At 33.1% G+C, this 23281-nt stretch overlaps 1 protein-coding gene across 1 annotated transcript in view; it reads right to left on the bottom strand.

Moving 5' to 3' along the window:
- The window catches only part of LOC124357119 (visual system homeobox 2-like), a 193882-nt gene that overhangs the window by 49928 nt on the left and 120673 nt on the right, over positions 1 to 23281 (bottom strand). Inside the window, exons 3-4 of the mRNA XM_046808589.1 lie at positions 12300 to 12393; positions 7825 to 7948 (exon numbers count right to left, since the gene is read on the bottom strand). Of these exons, the coding sequence (XP_046664545.1) occupies positions 7825 to 7948; positions 12300 to 12393 (218 nt within the window). The remainder of the gene's footprint in view (positions 1 to 7824; positions 7949 to 12299; positions 12394 to 23281) is intronic.

The raw sequence follows: 23281 nt of genomic DNA on the forward strand, positions 1-23281 counted from the left end.
ATCCTTATGAAATATGATGATCTAGGCTTTTAAATTAGAAGATACAGCACCAGGATCATCTATTTTTCCAAGGAGTTAAAGGCGTACAAATTGTAGTACTTTCTTTGAAATGCACAAAAAATTTCTTTAAGCAGAAATTTGTCAAGAGAAAATACATTCTATTTCTAGAAAGAAATTTCCAGCAGACCCTTTCCTCTAAGCGGGAGCAAATAAGTAGATGAATCATCTAAGAAATATCAAAAATTCGGAAAATTGGATTATGCTAAATTTATAGGATGTTGTTCAGATTATACGGTAAAGATCATCTCTCCTTGCTTCCAAATAGTTAAAGGCTTACTAATTTATTACTTTTCCTTTGATATGCACCAAAAAGTTTGATTAACCAAAAATATTCACAATTTACAATTTTATTTCTGTAAGGATTTCCCCCTGAAATCCTCTTCTACTATGGGAGAACTTGTTCGGTTGACGATTAGATTAGAAGATTAAATCATCTACAATAAAAAATAAAGTAATTAATATTTTGTATTTGTAATGGTTAACAAATATTGTTATCAAACAACGGTATTGTTTTCTTGTTATATGTTGAGTTATGTTTCTTCGCTGAAGATAAGTATAACATAAAATTAGACAAATTTGAAAAAAAATGCAAAGAAAGAAATTTATGTAATTTCAAGGCATTGCCTTGTGTTCATAAGAAAGTTGTGAAAAGTAAAGAATAATTATGTTTGAATTTTAACGAATGAAAAAGCACTTTATTCCTCTTTATTATTAAATGATATGAACTGGCGCTTGGAAATTACTATCGATTCAGGATCTGGCACGTGACAGGATGAGTTGCGGAAATCAACATTAATTCTAAACCATGACCTACACTGTAGCGTAGGGGTAAGGTTGCGGCTCTTCAGTAATCGAGAGGTCACGGGTTCGATTCTCAAGAAAGTGATAAACAAATTTGCAAATGAGTTTAGACTGTTTCCCATAACACGTTCTGTAAAAAAAATGTAAATGCTATCAGCGTAGACAGAAGCCAATAAAAAAAAGATCAGATGTGATCTCGGAAACGTGTAAGAGTATCCCGCTGCCCAAGTGAAGATTTCTGATGTCTTTGATTAAACACTTCGTTCCTGTGGCGGAACTCTATCGCGATCATTGGGATTGTTTACTTTCAACCAAAGTTATAAATATTTTAACTGAAAGTCTGATGTAAGGCATTCAATTGTGGTACAACCGGGTAACTTTGAGAGATTAATTAATGACACTGAATCATTTTCTTAGAACACCCAAGAAAAGATATGTACTAGATATTCTTTTGATGTAGGGCACTTCCCCGTGTTTACTGGGTTGGAAGAAATAATTTGAAATCGATATTTGTTCTATTACAATTTTGTTCTACTAAAAGTAACAAAAAGTCTTTAGAACTATTTAAAAATTTTATTCTGAACTATAATAATTAATGTTAATAAAGGTACTCATCATTAAAAGCACTTGGACTAAATGTGTTTGTAAATGATGTGCAACGTTATACCAACAATTAAAACACGTCAGTGAACAAAAATAAAGATTTTCTAGACAGCAGCTCAGGTTTGGTAAAAGCTACTCCTATTAATTTTCATGAAATCAGTTTATTATCTGTTTTTTACACACGTAGTTGCGTAATGGTTCTAAGGGAATCATGAATATTAACCAGTGTTAATTTTTTAAATTTTATTTGTAATTCTTGCAAAACTAATGACTTCTTAGGTGCATCTGGAATTATGTTGAAGCAGGGCAGCAATTATTAACAGCATTCACAATGGAAGAGGAGGGAATAATAGATGGTCAAGATGCCATAAACGGCAAACAACGGTGCGGCAGTGGCGTGCTGTGTGCGGGGGAGGCAGCAACACATAGTGCTTGTACTTGACGGCCGAGTACCTACAATACCGTAATGTGTGCCGTCTCGGGCCGACAACGCTTTCTTACCCCGAAACATGTCTTGTTTTCTCATCGCCTCGGTGAATAAAATAACCGCCGGTTACCGGCGGCCAATGAGAGCGAGACGTCGGGACGCCGGCGCGGCCTCCGCTCGATACCCGAGTCCCGGCCGCGCACGCGTCGCTCCAATCTTTGGTTCTAAACTGCTCGAATTAACGCATTATTAGGGTTTTCAGCCCTTTGGAAGCCTACTTTGGATCAACAATCGCAGCGACGTAATGCCGACTGTCTCCAGGTCGTTATTTGTGCCTTTAGTGACTGAGGCAATGGCCCTCGCCACTTTACGTCCACTTCTATTGTTTTAACCTGCCTCCACGGTCGCCCGGTACATGATTTGAAAGTTGTGGCAAAAACGTGCTCGAAAACTCAATACAACCAGTTGTACTGTTTAGAAGCCTGATTGATTTGGTAGCTAAATAGTCCGACTTCTAACTATAATACAACGAAGTACAACAGTATTTTATTCACCCAATTTGAAAATATTATTCTAAAATAAAACAAATTAGACAAACAGTCTTAAATCAAAATATATATATATAAGAATTAACATGTTATAATGAAAACTATAGTGTTTCACGTTGTCAGGTCAAATTAGTATGGCAATATGTTCTATAACATGTTGCTATAAAAATTTTGTACAATTCAAAGATTCGGTTCGGTGGGTAATTTGGGAATTCGTCCCTTGTTCTTTGCTGTTAATTTGAGTAATTAAACTTTCTTACCAGTACGTAGTCAAAATACCTATTCCCAATTAACTCACTATCCAGGTTAGATAGAACTGAAATACCTATTCATTTTCATGAGCTAAAAACGTTATGAAAATGTACTCAACGGTTTGAATTCACAAAGAAAGAAATCATTACTCAGTAATACAATGTCGTTAATTTTGTGAAGTTACCGTTTGAGTGCATTTAAATTCCGCACGCCATGGTTAAATGTAGAAGAAATTTAAAATCCCTCTGTTGCAAATTGGTACGGCCGCACTTCAGCTATTCCCCATTATCCCTTAGGATCCCCAATATAACCCTCGACACCACAACAAGCTCCTTATCGCCGACTAACAGCCCGTCTAATGTCGGGGTTTGGGGGAAGATCTTGTTAAACTGGAGCCCTTTGTCAAGCGAGTTCTCGTTATTTCTTAAAACACAAATTGAAAGGTATTAAAAAGAAAATAGAGTCGTAGCTGCCGAGACAGTCCAAGGGGAGGGGGAGGGAGAGGGAAGGGACCCTCTGTAAGTAAAATGTAATCTGGAGCTCTCGATCCGCGTAAAGAAGACATCCACCCCATCCCCCCTCCTACACATCCCTGTAGTGGCGTCTTGGACCACTTTATTTAACCCAGCCGTGCCCTCATTGTACGGTTACTTTTGGCCTGCTCTTTCAAACAAATTATATATAAGCGAGGACGCTACATAAGTCTTCAATGTGTGGAGTTATAAATATCGCGGAGTAAGAGGATATAATTATCTACAGTGTAAATATCACGGTAGCGTGTGTCTTGCCAAATTAAATCGAGTAAATTATATGAGTAAAACTCATAAATTCTTTGAATTGTAACAACAAAAGATAAATAGAATTTGGTGTCAAACTATTGCATGGTGTTTTTCGATATTATATTTTCACTTATAAAATATCTATACTAAGTATTGTATTTTGAGTCAAGTGAATAGGTAAATAGGAATCAAATTTAAGTAAAGCGCAAATAAAAAACGTATTATTGTACACCATCAATGATGATCGGTAACGAATCACCAATTAAAATGTAAAATAACTATATTAAGTGGGATATTTTACATTGATACACTTTTACATTCTGCTTCTAAATAAAAGTTACAAAATATTAATATAAATTCAAAAATATCAATTTTCTTGACTTTAGAGACAAGCTGTTGTTCAAATTACCAAATTTTTATATGGGATGGTTGTATGGATTTTTGTTTGATCATATTATATGTTCTCCCAGGGAAACATGTATAGTTAAAAAAAACTGCCTAATTGAAAATTGTGCAGTACATCAAATACCACGAAATACTGACTTTGCCGAATCAATATGTACTCGAGAGAACCATGCATACTCTGTTGGGGGCGAATCGTTCATGAAAATAGAAAAGCTTCCAGAAAAAACTTCAGACTTTATCACCATTCACCACAAACTGAAATGCATCAACTACGCTCATTATAGATATGTAAGCATATCGGATTCATAATAAAGCGCCGCCTTGAAGAAATTTAATTGTTCGTATAACCGAAACAAACTAAATGTAAGCTAAAATACTATTTAAAATTGATTTTTATGTGAGATTTGAAGCGAAAATTATAACTAGCATACTGAAAAACATCACAGGGATGTAAATGTATTGGTCTTTTTAATATTTACAAGTTTGGTATGCATGTACGAGTATTTAATATTGTCTCATAAATCTTTAGACAATATTTCTTACTTTAAAAAAATATTATCTAATCTTGTTGCAATTTGATGTAATGCACGTAATTTGACATTACTTGACGAAAATCTATTACGTTTATCATTTACTCATAAATTTAAAAAAATATATATAATGACCGTTTACTATACATATCTTAGAGCCAAGAAGACATCATAAAACCAGAAAGTACATATTAGTCGTATAATTAATTGTAATGACAATTTGTCCAATTCAACTTAGTAAAACCGTCTATTAATATCAGATCTTGAATGGATACAAAATACTATTGTATCAGTTAAATATTGTGTAGAGATGTAGACATTTACAATAATGGTAATCGCAAACATCTTTAGGACTTTTGACAGCCTGGGTAATTTCATGCAGGCAATCGATTTGAATTTCTTATATTTGAATTTTTGACTACTCACTCTGTGAAAAAGGACCGAGGAGTATGAAAAGAGTGCGATTAATTCCCCACTGCACGACAGGTCCATACGCGCGCGCGCGCGCGTGTGTGTGTGTGTGTGTGTGTGTGTGTGTGTGTGTGAGCCTCTCTAACACAGTTCCTGTTCACCATAGCGGCGCGGCAGCGGCAGCAGTCAGCAGTCAGTAGTCAGTAGTCAGTCACGAGGCTACCAGGTGTGCTACAGTCGACCAGTTACAGCTGTAATACTCGGGTTTGCTTCATCACGACCGATACGTCAGCCAACAAAGCAATCACCGAGCAGCCATTGTTGTACATTCCTGCCCCGACATGCCAGGCCCGGATCCTCTTCGGCATAACAGCCGGCATTGTTGGCTCTAGCGTCGGCCACTAACACCCGCTCCTGCCGGCTACTGACTTCTGACTGCGGTTCCGGACGTTATTGGGTCAATTGTTACGAAACAAAGGTTTCTGCGAACTTCCTTCAGTTACAAATGTTTGGCTATTCATCCTACTTTGATGCCTCAGAGAGCCTCGACTGATGTTTTGGATCCAGCATGAACGTAAGTCATCGACCCGTGGCATCTACACATCGTGCACTGATGACAATTATCACTAGGCCTACCGATCATCGGACAAAACTGTGTTTTTGTTTCCTTCCCGTTCTTGCAATTTATGGCCTGAGCTTTGGTATTACTTTTTGTGATTTTAAATAGTATAAATCTTACTTTTCACTGATATATGTTTATAGCACAATTTCTCAATTTTATAATATTATATATTTTAGAGTATAGAAGTACTTTATACAATATATTACAGAGTTTGATACACTACTATGTTCTAACACAAATCCAATATTGGAAAAAGCATTTTGTTACAAGAAAATCCAGGTAAAACCTTTCTTGTGGTTTTGTGTATTTATGATCGTCCAAAATAATAACGACTCTCCCCTGAGTAGAAAACCAACTGCGTTAGATAGTAGATTTTGGTTATCGCCGGTTTTAACTATTGGAATTCATCGAAAAATATTATCAATGCATTTTTTTTTATTTATCCCAATTCTGAACCCCCTAAAAACTTGTTAAGCTACTTTAACTTCTAAAACAGAGATATAAAGGAAGAAATAGTGTTTGTAATTGTTAGAGTTCTCAAATTGTTATTTTGTCGGACACGGTTTATATCAGGTTGATACTAATCAAGCTATATAGGCATCGAACTATCTGTTCCACATAATCATCCAATGTAACGGTGCAACAATGGATGACCAGAAGTACATTCAAGAGGTTAGCCTACATCATATACCTGGGACAAATATGTCCGGCCATCAGTGCGGAGCCGCACCGAAGACGCCGAACGAAAAACATCCATCAAGAGTAACATGTACAAAATCGATACACACGAATGTCTATTCAATCCTTTTTTATTTCTTAGGTGTAGTAACAGATCAATCTAGTGCCTGATTATAAATATTTAACTCGTCTAACTTCCTAGAAAAAGGGCTGAAACCGGAGTCTGTTTGGGCAATATGAACTGTTATTATGCAATCTGAAATTGGTAGTAACGTCAATTTCGGGCAATATCTCACAGAAGTTCTCATTTTTCCAATTCCAGCGAAATCTTTCGTGACCGATTTTTTCAAAATGACGATGCCCGGACACCCTCAATGACTTAAGCCGATTAAAGGAAACAAATAAAGTGGTTTCAACAAAGAGTGGATTGTAGTGATTATCCGTGCTGCAGTGTGTGAGAGTGACTGGCAACATTCGGAACCCTTGGGTCAACAGCAGACAATCGCTAGTCTGTCTCAAGGACCCTCCACGCGGTCCTTAAACTAGCCAGATTATCCTTGAGGGCCCTTCAGCATTCCGACCACTGTTTTTTGTAAAACTCTCCCAACTTTCGAACTTTACAAAAATAGATGGAGTCAAACGTTTTGAGGCTGGCACAGTCAAGCTGGGCGCAATTGTATTAGACTAAAATCTATAACACGTTATAAAGTTAAGATTGCATATATGCCATATTTTAAACCCCAAAACACATGAAAACAGATTAAGCTTTATCATCAATGAGGAATTCCTTACTGACTTTGTAAATATAATACTAAAATAAAAACATTAACAAAAAAAGAAAAAAAACAATGATGGCATGATTATTTCTCTCTAATACTCAATTATTTCAATAACTTACTAGTTTGCATAAATATTAGCATTGACATGTATCAATGTGGTAATTATTATTTATATGGTAATCTGGATGTTTGTGATAACAGGTGGGCATGGTTTACCATGAATCAAACCTTACTGTAAACCTTAATCAATTTGAAAATCAATGAGTAAAACTTATAAATTATGTTACGTTAGAATTTCCTTACGTTCAGCCTATTTTTCTGTACTGCCAGCGAAAATAGAGATTATCTAAATGATCAAGTAATACTTATAGATAACAGTTATAATAGCTAAACTGCTCCATGATATTTTTTATTTGAACTTATAGCGTTCGTTAAATGAACATACACCTTACAGTCCCTACGTTTTCTTGAGTAATTGCTTTAACAAATGCCATTTTTGGATTCATATGCAATTAACGCTCTGTGAATATTGTAAACTAACAATATTTTTAGTTATACGTAGAAATTATTTTTTATTCGACTGTAAAAAAAGTCATATGGCACATTCAATCATTAGTAGAATTAAGAACACCTTGATGTAATATAGATACACGTAAATATCATATATGCTATTAGATTTGAAACGTGAATCCGTTTTAGAACGTCATATGTTTAGTTATATTCAACAAACTCGTGAAAAACTGCTCTGAATACAATATTCAGTGTTGACTGCTGTGTCATCTATACGGTCCTTTTTCATTACTTAGGTATAGTCCTTTTGTTCCTTTTCATCTTTCACGAGTGTGCGTATTCCATTGAAGATGAATCTAACAGGCATGCATCATCACCAACACCGAGACAGAAGCATGCAGTGGCAGTATCAGGTCTACCTGTATCCTGTCTTCTGGCAGGTCTGTCTTGAGGCTCAGCATCTCCCGCGCGTACACATCAGGGTAGTGCGCCTCCTTGAACGCCTTCTCCAGCTCCTCCAGCTGGTAACTCGTGAAGATCGTCCTGGAACAGAGCATCGAACTATCTGTTCCACATAATCATCCAATGTAACGGTGCAACAATGGATGGCCAGAAGTACTTTCACGAGGTTAGCCTACATTCTGGTAATTACTGAGTGCGGTACGGTAAGTGTAGTAATTAAGCTGCTGTACATTTTGATCCAAACTAAAAGAAGACAAATCGAAAATTTCAAAATTTTAATGTGCCCAACAAACACTGTGATGACTAATTCGAAAATTTTCGTGAAATTCAAGTGAAACTACTTCGAAGCCATCAAAATATATAAAATCAACACTGACAATATTCTTAAAACTAAATAACTAATCTAAAACATTGCATTCATAAAATATATCCCAAATTATGCACTTTTGAGCGATAAAGAACGATTAATTAGCCTAAGAGTATGGGTGCAAGAAAAGGCGTATAAATACATAAAAGTGAATTACTAGTGTACCAGTGTATATGTCATAGTAATGAATTAATATACAATTACAATATAAATAATGATTTGCAAAGCACAGTAAACATAAATGTACAGTTAGAGTATCGCCATTACCACCTTATATGAAACACTATCTCCATTTTAAATTAATAAATGTATTGTAAAAGTAGATATTACAGTAAGCATAGTAAAAATAATAAATGTTTTATCAAATTTGATTCAGAATTATCACCTTTTTAAATTTACAAAAGATTTGTACTCTATATCCTTTCTTTCTCTAGTGCTTTTTCACAAGTTATTTTGAAACTAGAAATCCTCAGACATTCCTCATTGTCCATTTACATAATTTTGAATCTATAATTTTGTTTACATAATGTCGAGTGTAAATTTGTTTGAAGACGTTTTTGAATTATTATGAGAACTGTAAGTAATGTAAGTAATTGGTACTTGATTTGTATTAATTGTTTCCCGTTTTTGTTATTACTTTTGCTGTTCATTAACTATTTTGTTGCACAAATTTTAATCCTTTTTTCATTAAGCAGTTTTGACTAAATTATAGCGTCTCCACACCTTTGTTTGTCGTTTCAAGATTTTATTGTTGTTAATGATATGCACTTTAGCTTCTCTTTTGGTAGTTATTACTTTGTTCCACATGAGTAATAAAGAAGAAAGAAATAAAGAAAGCAAAAACGAAAATTTAAATAGTTTGACATTAACTTTTTACTATGTAATTATTTTAGACAATAATTTAAAATCTGTATCATTTTTATCAGGGATTATTTGGTTAAGGGTATAAGGAAAGTATAGAATCTTAAACGAGAAATTTGGTTCTAATTGTCTAGGGTAAGAAAAGTTGACCATTCTGAAGACAAATACATTATTTTAAATGTATAACATAACACAATGTATATTTCAAAATGTCTCTATATTAAACCTCTGGAACAGCAGTTTTACAAAATAAGGATAAATTTATGAATCTTTGTAAGTGAAATGTCTAGTAACTTACCATCACAAAATGTTCAAAATATTCTTTTAGTTAAATATTTTCATGACAATATAGTTATTAAGTCCGAGGCCGGTTGCAGCGGGCATTAGCAGCCAACAAGATATTTTCCAAATTTGTCAAGTCTAGAATTAAGTATGCCATCAAATCGAATTTGTGCACGAAATTACATTCTTTTTGAGAACTTTCAAAATGTAAGAAACACTAGACAGGCATTTTCAGATGGTTAGAAGATTGCACTGTAATACTTTAGGTGTAATGATTAGGCTAGCACATTAATTAATGACGCCATGATATAATCAACTAAACATATCCTAACATTAATAACTCTAAGACGTTACACCACAAAATTATCTCCTATGGAACTAACAACATGTTAATCTCATAAACCTTGTGATAAATAATACAAGAATCATAAATATGGAAGAAAATACTTTTAGAACCTTCCATTAGCAGATATTATTATAAATTTTTCAAAAATCTATATTAAATTACATTAAAATTAAACTCAATTAACTACATTTAATTATTTTCTGAGATAAATTTTTATTCTTATATGGCAATAACTTACATATCACATTTGACAAAAAATATCACAAAATATACAAATAAAGCGTGCAATATACTTACGTTATTATGTTATGTATGTGGCTACAGGCAATAAATTTCAGTATTATAACGCCCGTGCGTGGAATATCTAAAGGAATATCTGTATTGGCGTCTGGAATATCTAAATCAAGATGCGTAAAGCAAGTTTCGAGATTTTTGACAATTAAACTTACGTTGACGCTTAACTTTACGTCCTGTATTGCACTAGTGTTTTTTAATACTAATTGATGCGGAACTTAGTAATAAAGTAACCTTTCTTTTATTAAGTTTAGATTTTAAATCATAAGTTTCATAAAACTAGTCAGAAGCTTAAATAATTATTTTATATTATCACAGGCCTGTACAACTGTCGACCGGAAAAGATTACACACTCACAAATCTTATATATTTAAAATACCCAAATGGGTTCTAGTTTCACTGTTATTTTTAACAATCATTGTAGTATCTATTTTTAGAACAGTGTGAAAACAAAACTCACTTACTGCAGCCATTTGCTTTCTTCTCATATAATTTTTAGTATGCATTAATAGACCATATATATATATATATATAAGTTATATAAATATATATATATATATATATATATATATATATGTATATATATATATATATATATATATATATATTGTGTTGCAACGAATAAAATGAATTACTGTCGAGCAAAATTACTTAAATTTATTTGCACTCATTTTGTATGAGCGGAAGCCCTTACTGTACAGAGTAAAATACATTATGTTAAAAATTGAATTATATTGTTTAATTGTTTTTATATAATTATTAATATTTTCTGTAAGATTATAAAATGTGGTACAATTTGAAACTACTGTAACATGCTATCGTTATAATCAATCACGAAAATATCAGTAACCGTCAATTCAAGACTGGCCTTGTCATAATTTCTATGTTTCGATAAACAACTCATTCCAACACTACGTGAAGCAAAATATCAACGAGGTTTACCAAACATCTGAATAGTAGAATACAAATTCCCTTCCAACAACCATAACATTTTTATGAATTATTTAACTAACCCCACGAGGAATGTATGACACATATGGTATTTTTTATCAGGAAAATCTACTTTCATTTGGTTAATTAAAATTAAATCGTTGCATTTGTGAACGACAGAGGATAGAATAATGAACTTAACCACATTGATTTGTTTGTCTTGTTATTAAGCACAACTTTGTCTTTATAAACTTTGCTGTATCTCTTATAGTTTCCAAAATCCCTTCAGTGTGCATTAAATTTGGAACACCCGGTGTATAATATTCAGATTAACATGCTTGAAATAAACATATAGAGAATCTGACCGTAAAATGAAATTTATTAATTTACATTATGATTGTTTCGGATATTGCGTGCCTATACGAGGTTTTCTTTTATTTTCATTCTAAAGCTGAGAACGTATAAAATGTATGCATTGATTTAATACTAAAAAATCCGATTTATTACGGAATGATTTTCATTTTTTCAGACAGTTTTAGGAGCCTTTCCTCTGAATGCAAATTGCATTCCTGGACATACTTAGAATTCAGTGATTGATCCTAGTGAAACACTATACAAAACACTAATTGGCATTTACTGGTAATAGTATAAATCGTTGAGGAATGACCGACGCCTGCTTTTTGTAAGCGGCATAATCTGTACTAAGCTATTATATTGCCTACACGTACATTGTAGGCTGTAGTGCTACAGATGCGGGTGACCCTTTTAATATTCCCCCAGATTCATCTATTACTTGAGTAGTTGCTATAAAACAGTATACATTTGTGTATATATAAGTATAAAAAACAATTGTAACTAAAGTAGCGTCAAAAGTTCCTATACTATAACTACTTATGCATTAATACTTGAGAGCTGAGTTTTCTTCGAGTGTCTGAGTTATAATACTTAGTAAATCAGTTCGGCTAATACAAAAGTAGTATTTGCACGACTGAAACCTAATTTATTTGCTTTTTATTTAGGAAATTCAAACACAGCATTATCAAATAAATAAGTAATATATTTACAACAATATTGGTTTTGTATCATTCATACCGAAACTGAAGCTTCCTGACATCATTTCAAAGATTTATTTGTAATATGAATGATCTATTATAATAACTAGGTTATCGTTGATGGATAATTGTAAAGGACCGTTAATTAAATGTGCAATTAAAAAGAGTGAAAGACAGAATTAAAAAAAAATATATTTTGAAGTAAAAAGTTGGAGTTATGAATGGACCCTACAAACATTATGAAAGTTTTGCGCCATTAAAACAATTACTACTATAATGAGTAGGTAAAGACTAACTTACCTATGCCTCCTTTTCTTCTTCTTCTTTCCGCCAAAGGACGCAAGAGCGTCCGAACTGAAGTCCTTCCCGGACTCTTGCTGAAGGTGTCCCATACCTGAGGACAAAGAAAGGATCTAATGTAACTGTCAAACTAACAAGATCGATATTGATCTAGGTTTTTATATGCTTTTTAATTTATATGGTTTTTGGCAAGGAACATATTACGGATATAGAAAAAATTAACGTAAGATAAAAAGTTGAAATATTCAACACTGTAAATTTTGTGTTTGTTTACATTTTGTTGTACCCACAACATATTCCTCAACCACTTATATAGAACTTTTGTAGTTAATCAGTAGTTTAATTAATAACTTAATTTACGCTAATGTAGTATTTTGAAACATCCTGTGAAGATGGTTTTCTATCGTTTAGTGATACATTCAAGGTACCAGTAGCATTACGTTTCCCGTCCTATCCGTACGAGGTCGAGGAGGTCGGGACTTTCCACAAAATACGTTGTCCTAGATATCGGACATCTCCATATTTGCCGAAATTCATTCTACGATGTTAAAGTTTAAATTGGTTGGACATACAATCCAAAGGACAAAACTAGTAGTAAATTACAAAACTTATAACCGTGTTTTAACTAAAAAAATACAAATTTTAATCCTTCTACAAATTTGTACAGTATATTTACTTTTTTTATAAATGCATATATTGACATGGAAGGAATTTTTGAAAAAGGGTAAAAAAGTGTTAAGAAGTAAGGGTATTTAAAAAGATAGAAAACCAAGCACCTTTAGATTATCGTACTGTAGACATAAACCTAAGAATTCAGTTAGTATTTGAATTTCTATTCTTAGAGCTCACTTCAAAACTACCTACAGCTTATATTTCTAGCTTAATTAAAATATTCGTATACTTGTTTATTATGTTCTGTAGCTTCTAATTAAGTGTTCATGTTTGTATATGTTGAATATTATCTTGAGGTTGAGTGGTAGGAAGGGCCCGAACTCCCCCTCAAATAAATAAAGCCATTGTTCATTTAATTTCCTATTCTTGAGTTGAATATGTTTATATGACGTCTAACAGAATTGTTTGTCAATCTTTGTATAGCGAACTTTCTCATGGCGAAAATGGTGACGTATATACGGATATAGGAAGCTTGGGTTAGTCCAGGAAACGATCAGGAAACGATCAGGAAACGTCTCCCCCTCAATTTAATTTTAATGTAATAAAAATATTTTTTTATAGTTATAGTACTTATTATTATGCGAGTTATTGTATGTTCTTGTTTTGAGGCAATAAAGTATATTTGCCAGCGAGTTGATCTTTTACGCGCGTGACGCAGGAGGATCTCGGGCGCCCTGCAGATGCCTCATTGCTCGGTCGATCTGGGATGACAGGTCCGATATTTATCGGTCCAAGTACAAGTACAAAGTGGGCTGTAGGAAGGCGCTATGGAAGGGAGACGGTAGGGGAGACTTTACGACATGAACTTGGCTCCCGCAGGCGTACATTTTTAAAGTGGCGTCACCGAGTCGAGCCCTTAGTTCAGTATTCTGCGAACTCGTCTTCTTTGTTATTTTGCACCCTCTTGATCCGTGGATTTAACAATGTTTTTAGAACGAAACTAAACTCTTTGAATAACGAAATTAACTGACCTGAGCAGTAATTTAAGGCAACAAATAAGGAGCCAAAATGTATAACATAGAATAATCTCTGATGAAAAATAAGTACCGTACGTGCTGAGCTATTATTAAACTAGTACTGTAAGGAAATAATTTTAAATAGTTTGCTTGTTATAACTAAAGAATAGATTCTTGTCCCTTTACATAAATATTTACAAAAGTATCGTTTGCTTGAAATATTTCCAAAGACTGGTTTTTCATCAACAACTCAACAATACTATATACCAAGTTAGGATCCATTAATACAACTTCCTCTAGAGTGTTTTCAGGCTAGTATTTTAAGAATGAAGATTTCTTTGTTACTCGAAGTTAAAAATAACCTTTTCAAAAACAGCTCCGGTTATCCTTGAGTATTAAAAAATTTAAATTGTATGCTGCATTTCTACAAACTTCATCCAACCAAGAACGAAATATAGGTGGTTCGGAAACTATGCAAAAATGAAGAACAATCTTCTTTGTTATTGGTTATTGGGCTGTAATTTCATGAAACTTGCTAAGAACCACTTTAGCTAGTTAATTCAGATAAGCTTTAAAATATGAATTATAATCGCTTTAAACTGTTTGAACATTGGAATAATTGGAAGAAAATCTTTGGCTATTGAAAATTATGATATATGTGGATACCAATTAAACTATGTTCGTAATTAGTTAATATGCTAAGAAACTTTGTTTCGACTTAAATGTAAAAGGTTTATTTAGTTACATTTTTTTTAGTAACATAAATAAAGGGAATAACCGCGTGAAAATTTATTACGTCGCTGCATACTAGTGAGCAAGTTTTCTTTCATTATGATTTAGTGATGTAAAGCGTAGAGATTACATTTAATTGGCCAAGGATTCAAAGCTGTTCTTCTGAAAAGACGCTTCGAAATTGACGTAAACCTTTCGATTCACCGCTAACTAAATGACTACACCATTTTTGTTATTTGAGCTGTCTGTGTGTCAATTTCGTTAGCTCACACACAATCTTGTAAAGTCTTATACACGACGTTATCACACTGTAATCATTATTCTCTGGCAGTATAATTTACAACATATATTAGAATGTATGCAAACCTAAAGAAAAGTTTCGGTAGTATGGCGGAATAACAAAAGAGACCTATGTCAATATATTCAGTTTTACGTACTTAAAAAATGATGTAACTGTACTTAAACATCTATGAAAACCCAATATCTTGTAAGTGTACTGACATTTAATTCCTTATTCTGCAAGGATCTTCAACCGTACAAAGACTACGATCATTAATATCATATATACTCATCGCAATTTTATTTAGCAGCCTATAACTTAATTTATGCTATCAAGTTCAAGAATGTGCAGTCACGGATGTACAAATGATGATGACGGCAGTGTGGAGGAAGGCGGGAGAGACGAGATGCCGACAGAAGCAAGATGCTGGGAGTGGCAAGATGCTGCCAGTGATCTCCTGACACCGTCACCTGATAAAGGATATTCTCCGGGGACCGGATGGGCCGCGCTGCAGCTATTTTATATTTATAAGCTCGGTTACATTTGTGACTACTGCCTTTCCATTCCCCTACCTTTATATCTGCTCTTTTACCCTCTCACTGGGTGTCTGTAAACAGAAAGCTTCTATAACAGTCGCTCGCTTTTGGATATTGCCTTATAAAACGTCTAAAGACAAATTAAATATAATTTTTACTACGCGGTATGCAAAAATTGAGTGAAATTGAACAAATGTACGTATCAAATAGAGAAATACTTGAGATAAGTGTGTGAACAAGAACCGGTCCTTCAACAACTTTCAAAATGGCGGATATTTGAACTTCTGAATGAGACATACTTCTTTACAAATGTAGATGGAAGGAAAATTTAATACATTTTGTTCTTTCACATTTTCGATACCGGAAGTTCAAGGTTTGAAAAAAGGTTTCATTATGCTTCAGCCATATTATCAACAGTGTTGTCTTTATTTTGGCCATCGTTTAATAGTATTCCTAGATAGCGGTTTGTATCATTTTCAGAAATAAAAAAGCATGTTATTCTTACGAGTGGACATTATGATTACAGTCACCGTAGTACTTGATTGATTCCAACAAAAATGTTGTAGTATTACTGAGTACTAAGTTAGACTTAACAGTTTAACATTGTGAAAAACAAAGCATGTTATTCTTACGAGTGGACATTATGATTACAGTCACCGTAGTACTTCATTGATTCCAACCAAAAATGTTGTAGTAGTACTGAGTACTAAGTTAGACTTAATAGTTTAACATTGTGAAAAACAAAACATGTTATTCTTACGAGTGGACATTATGATTACAGTCACCGTAGTACTTGATTAATTCCAACAAAAAATGTTGTAGTAGTACTGAGTACTAAGTTAGACTTAACAGTTTAACATTGTGAAAAACAAAGCATGTTATTCTTACGAGTTGGACATTATGATGATTACAGTCACCGTAGTACTTGATTAATTCCAACCAAAAATGTTGTAGTAGTATTGAGTACTAAGTTAGACTTAACAGTTTAACATTGTGAAAAACAAAGCATGTTATTCTTACGAGTGGACATTATGATTACAGTCACCGTAGTACTTCATTAATTCCAACCAAAAATGTTGTAGTAGTACTGAGTACTAAGTTAGACTTAACAGTTTAACATTGTGAAAAACAAAGCATGTTATTCTTACGAGTGGACATTATGATTACAGTCACCGTAGTACTTGATTAATTCCAACCAAAAATGTTGTAGTAGTACTGAGTACTAAGTTAGACTTAACAGTTTAACATTGTGAAAAACAAAGCATGTTATTCTTACGAGTGGACATTATGATTACAGTCACCGTATTACTTGATTGATTCCAACCAAAAATGTTCTAGTAGTACTGAGTACTAAGTTAGACTTAACAGTTTAACATTGTGAAAACAAAAACATGTTATTCTTACAAGTGGACATTATGATTACAGTCACCGTATTACTTGATTGATTCCAACAAAAAATGTTGTAGTAGTATTGAGTACTAAGTTAGACTTAACAGTTTAACATTGTGGAAAACAAAATAGTTTTATAAACAATTGTCGTTGTGGATTATTATAAAAATATGACTATGCTAAATTTTGGGGTGGACTATAATTTTGATCATATTTCAATTTGTATCGTGTTTAAATTAGAACAATTTTGGCTCATATTCACAATTTGTGACTCATGTATGTAAAACAACTTAGTTACACAAACCTGTATCCAACTCGAATTAAGCTAAAACCCCTCAAGAGCCTTTTAAACTTAATCTTTGGATAAAGGCAGAACTAAAATCATGTTCATAAATCTCCCAAAATTGAATGTACTTTATTAATTTTTCAAAATATCAAATAAAATTTAAAAATGTAATTTTGTAATGAGGAAAATAATAAATATGGTGTGTTTGAAATTCTTTGCCACAGAAAATGTTTCCAGAGCAGAAATGTGGATACGGAAGTCTTATGATCATCTAGTAAAAGGAATATTTATCCATCTATAATGATGAGCGTTCTATTTCTCGGGTAATCTCTGATACTGATCAGTACTATTTCAATAGCAAATTACTTAAAACCGGACAATTAAATTAGTTCACTATTGTAAGTTTCTATTTTCTAGTAAAGGGTTTTAACATTCTGGGATGTTCCTTTAACATCCATATGTAATATTCTTTACTCAAAATAACGTATTTTATCGATAGTATATTTCTTTAGTATTCAAATAAGTGAAGAAACAACGAATACCGACTATTTTTTTTGCTCTTAAAGCTCTTCAAGGTTGTTAAAAACCAGAAAACTTATTTTGGTGTTTCTATGAGGAAGTGTTGGTACTTAAAAAAAATTTGGGGATATTTTGTAATCGAACCCACAGGAACATGGTTTACATAATGATATGAATATTTACATTATTCGAAAAATTACTGAATGGAAAGAGACGGCAATAAATAAAACATAATTTTCAATTTTAAAATGTGTACTATACAAATTGCATTTCTTATCTAAAAACATTCTTATCTTCAGCCGTTATCTTAAAGTCTGATTATAATTAAAGACTTATATTGGACGAAGATGTTAGTATTGTGTAGGTATTATCATGTTATAGAATTGCCTAAAATGCCTAATTTCAATGTATATAAATAGATCATCGTGAGCCATTAAAACTGTTTTAATATGTTGTTTTGTCTTCTATGGAAGTTAAAATTACAGTGACCAAATTATGTAACGAAACCGATTGTAACATATTAAGTAATATTACTAGTAAGCTGTAATTCTGGTCGTCAGTTCTGCAAGGAAGTGCGGTATTCAGTGATGGTCTGTTTAGTTATCGACCGCAGCGCCGCCGACCCCATTCATCACCTAAACATCCTACGATTTAAGGCTTAAAACAAAAGTGGTAAAGCACGCAGCAAGCGGCAGGTAGTGCTGCCTAGCGGAGGGGTGGGGAACTACTTACACTAGTGGCCTATTGTTCACACATAGACGACTAGAGTGCGTTTACTCTGCATTTTTGTGTGCAATCCAACCCCGTCACCGTCACCATGCCAACCCCCATTGTCAGCCGACACCGATCTAATTAAAACCGCTCCTGGTGGGGGTAACCCTCCCGCCCCCCGCGTATTAATGAGCTCTCTACCGCTTAAACAATATGCAGATGCGGGAGGAGGAAGAATGTGGGATTATTTTATAGGTTGGTAAACATTTCGCCACATGCCTTCAGCCGACTACATCCACGCTGCTATTAATTTTCCACTAAGCGTAATTGAGTTCAATTTTAATTAAAACGCCACTTTATTATGTATATTAATTTAACAGTTGATTAATGTATTTCTGTTTATTTTCATTGAATAGGTAGTAATTAAACCGCACGTGGCCAAATCATTCTAATGGCCAAATCAATTATTTAAATATTTGTAATTAATTCTGAACTATGCTCACTTTTCAGAGCGAATTAATATTGAATTGGTGTTTTATTCCAATCACGTTGGAAGAATTTCACTTTCAAAATAAAAATTGTATAAAAGGTGATATATTTTATCATGCAAAAACATTCTTTGGTATCAATTATAAACTCGACAACACTCTAACCAGTAGTTTATCTACTTTTTAGATATGTAGATGTTAGTTTTATAGTATTTATAAGACAACATATATTGATAGAGCATTGCTCAAATGAGGACAACTAAATCAAATCATTTGAATACAAATAATGTGATGATGAATCAAGTGACATAATCCCTTAAATATTCTATCTACGGTTATACAAGAACAGAGTAACAAGAGTAACTCTACTAAAGTATACAAAAAAATTAATTTTGAATTTCTAAAGTTTCTACAGTTTTTATGTCGATAAACAAATGAATTAAATTAAAGTAAAGCGAAAAAACTAAATATTTATAGTGGGGGAAAACTTCCTACTTACGCGAGAATTACAAAAAATTGATAATATTTTCTTTGGCTGACTTAAGAATTCTATAAGGCTGAGGAGAGGAATCTTCCTTGAAATTTGGCAATGATGATCCCTATTTTTTAATGGAAATAAAGAAGATTTTCAGGAAACAATCTGCGTTTTTAGAAACAACACATTCAGATATATACGAACACTTCACCGTTCGCGCGTACACAGAACTCCACGTGAGTTTTGTTCGGTTGACTTCCTGTTCTTATGAAGTATCTCTTTGTACACTTGCTCCATCCTCTTAGCTTCATTGCTCCCACAAAGTACATCGCTTCTTTGCCTTCAAAGGCAGCGAGCGTTTCCCTAGAAAAGCCTGTACCGCATGCACAGACTAATTTAAAAACAAATTACGCCATGATGCTATTATGAAATAATCACAATGTATAAATAATGAGTGAACACGAGGCGAAGTAGAGCTGAAGCTCGAGGGAGGAGTACCCACCCTCGTCGACCGGTTTAACCGATGAAGCCGTCAATAGCACCGAGCAGGGTGGGGTGGGGAGGGGGCGATTGCTAATATAGCGGCAGAAAATTAGATATCCTGGCGAGCTCCGGAGTAATGGCATAAAAGGCAATCAGGAAATAGTCTAAATAGCTGGGCGCGATCCATCATGGAGCGAGATTATGAAATACCTTACCGACACCCGCGCACCCCCTCCCACCACCCGCCTGGGCCCGCGGTGCGACTCGGCGGTGATTAACTGCCCTTATGTGAGCGCCAGGGTCGAGTCACTTACTAACGTTATGTGTCACTTGGTCACATGCCTGTCACTTGACGTAAGATAGTGTTCGAATTGGAAATTTATCTGTTTGAAGACTTTCAGACACAGCAAAATCTCTATTATCCGCGGTTGGTTTATCCGATTAGTGGGTTATCCGTGACATCCGCAGTAAAACTTTCACAATAATAAAAGTTTGAAAGCTTTTAAATGACACAAGATTAAACTGTCGACCAATAGCTATTATTGGCAATTTTGCGAATTACGCGCGAAATTCGCTTATCCGCGTCAATTAAGTTCACGGACTATCGGGTTTTACACTGTGGTAGGCGAAGAGAAGTCTCAGACGTGGGATTATAAATTCTGTATAAACATAAAACCAGAAAAGTTAAGAGGTATAACATAAACACGAGAAACATAGGTTCAAAAACAATTATAAATATAACATTAATGAGCTACCTTACATGGTTGTGTAATTGGTGCTTCTATTCAAGATTTATATGATTTCAGAGCTAAAGAGCGAAGACGTATGCAAATTATCATGGTTCTCATTATATTGTTACGTATTAAGGTAAATAAAACGTGAGTTGAAATAGTGGAGATGCTACTCTACATATTTTAAAAAGTAAACTAAAGTCCTTTTTGAACTCAAAATGCAATTTAAGAAGTTAAATTAAAATTGAAGATGCTACTCCATAAATTCTAAACAGAAAATCAAATTCGTTGTTGTATATTCAATGCAGTTTACTAAGTTAATAATGATTTACTTTACATTTATGTTTCACTAAATTGTAAACCACAAAAGGAAATATACTATATTCTATTTGTATAACAAGTTTATAATAACGACAGAAAGCTTTAAAAATATTCAATCATAAATATAAACCCTAAGATATTGCTACTGAAAATTAAAGATAACTGGCCGAATTTACTAGTAATTAAGTATCCACTATACAAAACAAAAGGAGTACAACATACGATATTTGGAAAATTATTAATTGTGTACTGAGAAATAGTATCGTCAATACACAAAAACCGCAAGAAATAAATCCCTACATACTATCCCTACCTAGTAATGATGTTATAATTTAACATATATTAATTAATACCTTTATCACTTAACATGATAAGTTTAGAATACGTTTTGTTTTTAATATGTTAATAAAACACAAAATATTTAATAGCAGTGAATATTTACTTTACTTAAATGGTAAATTTAATAAAATGTAATTGATCCCAATTTGTGTCTTACCGTTTGGACTTTTAATATGAGTATATTGAACAAACTCATGTGAAATTTTTTACTCTCACAAAGGTTTACAAAATTCGGTTTATCGTTTATAATGAATTTCAATATAACTCAAAGTTTATGGTGTTATCCAAATGCAGATTTGTCTTACCGGCCAACAGTACTGCTGGTTGGTAGTCAGCGTGATCACTTCTTTAATTAAATTAAAATCATCATTATGTTGATGGATTCCTGCCAAGGCTATTTTGACCTAGTTGTATATTTTAAACTGGTTTTATTATAGACTGACATCATAAATATCTTTAATCATATGTTAACATTAATTTTTAACTGTTACAATAATTACATATATTAAATCTATGGATGTACCATGAATATAATCTCAATACACTTTCTTGCAGTCTATGGGACGCTATTCATCAGTTATTTTACAATTATTTGGCATGCCAGATAATGCGAATAGCTGCCTTAAAAACTATGAAAACAAGTTAGAGTAGCTTTTCAACGGAAATAAACTAGACAATTGCGTTGTCTTACAACTGGTGAACCTAAATTACGAAACTCTTAAAGAATAAAATAAATTGGTTTCTATAATCTTAACGCAGTTTACTCAGAATATAATGATTTACAAGTATAGTCTTCAACTACAGAAGTAACAATTAGAACCTAGCTGAATACCTTCGTTGTAATTTGTTAAACTAGTCTTGGCAGATCTTTTGTAATATGTGTTTCAGGTTAGCGGTATAATACAGATGGGAACATAATTAGTTGCTCGGTTTACACATTGTTGCAATTTTAAGTGAGTGCAGTTGCAATTTACAACTTCACTGTAACGTAACTAAATTGCTCACATCTATTTTAATAATGATTTAAAGTTCGGAGGTTTAGCCTTCAGTTATATTCTTTAATAAATATTGTATTTCTGTAATTCTTTTTATATTTCTGGCTGTTTACATGTTCGGATCAATATAGATTTAAAAATTGGTAAGTTAAATGTTATCATCTGAATCAAAATAAAACTTTTTAAAAACTGGCAGCATCCAAAAGACTACATTGTTTATTGTTCAGAATGCATAATATTTTTAGTAAAAACTCTAAATTTATATGATATTTTGGTGATTTAGAATAAAAACATAAAGGCCTATAACGTTTTAATTTGGCTAAGAATGTCAATTATGACTATATGATACAATTTTGTATAAACGATGTATCAATAGCAAACAGAATTTATCTTCTATATATATATATATATATATATATATATATATATATATATATATATATAAATGAATGTTTGTGTGTTTGTCCTTTATAGAATCGTAAACTATTTGACCGATCATTATGAAAATGTGTATGTATATGTATTTTTCGACGGAGAAGGTTTATATACTATGCCTATTGATGTATCTCGCCACCAGACGGTACTGCATATGTTAAAAGTTTTTAAAGCGACTGCACTCTATAAACTGTGATTACGAGATATTTACGTATATTAAATAGCGAAAAACTATTTGAAGGCGTTAAGCTTTGATGTATATTTGTCTTCAAAATACATTTCTGGTTGAACTTAAAGCTTGAGTGTTAGACCACTTTATAATAAAGTACATGTACGTAGACAATGGCTATAAACATACACTTTTGACAGATTTTCTTGATCGTGGCAACAATACAAACTCTTCATCGTCGTTGGAAACATAATTCACTTGAACCAGAAGTGCACATACACGAGCGACGCCGTGCGAAGCCGCGGTCTAACAGCTAGTATATTATATAAACAGAGGTATCTGTATATTAACAGATATCGGATTTTGTGAAATTTTACTCTGCAATTAAATCCTCATTTGTTTGTGGGTTATGAATTCAACTTGTGGACCCCAAATCTTAATGTTCTGTGACGTATGAACAGTATT

Source organism: Homalodisca vitripennis, chromosome 3 (assembly GCF_021130785.1).
Source record: "Homalodisca vitripennis isolate AUS2020 chromosome 3, UT_GWSS_2.1, whole genome shotgun sequence".
Taxonomy (NCBI): Eukaryota; Metazoa; Arthropoda; class Insecta; order Hemiptera; family Cicadellidae; genus Homalodisca; species Homalodisca vitripennis.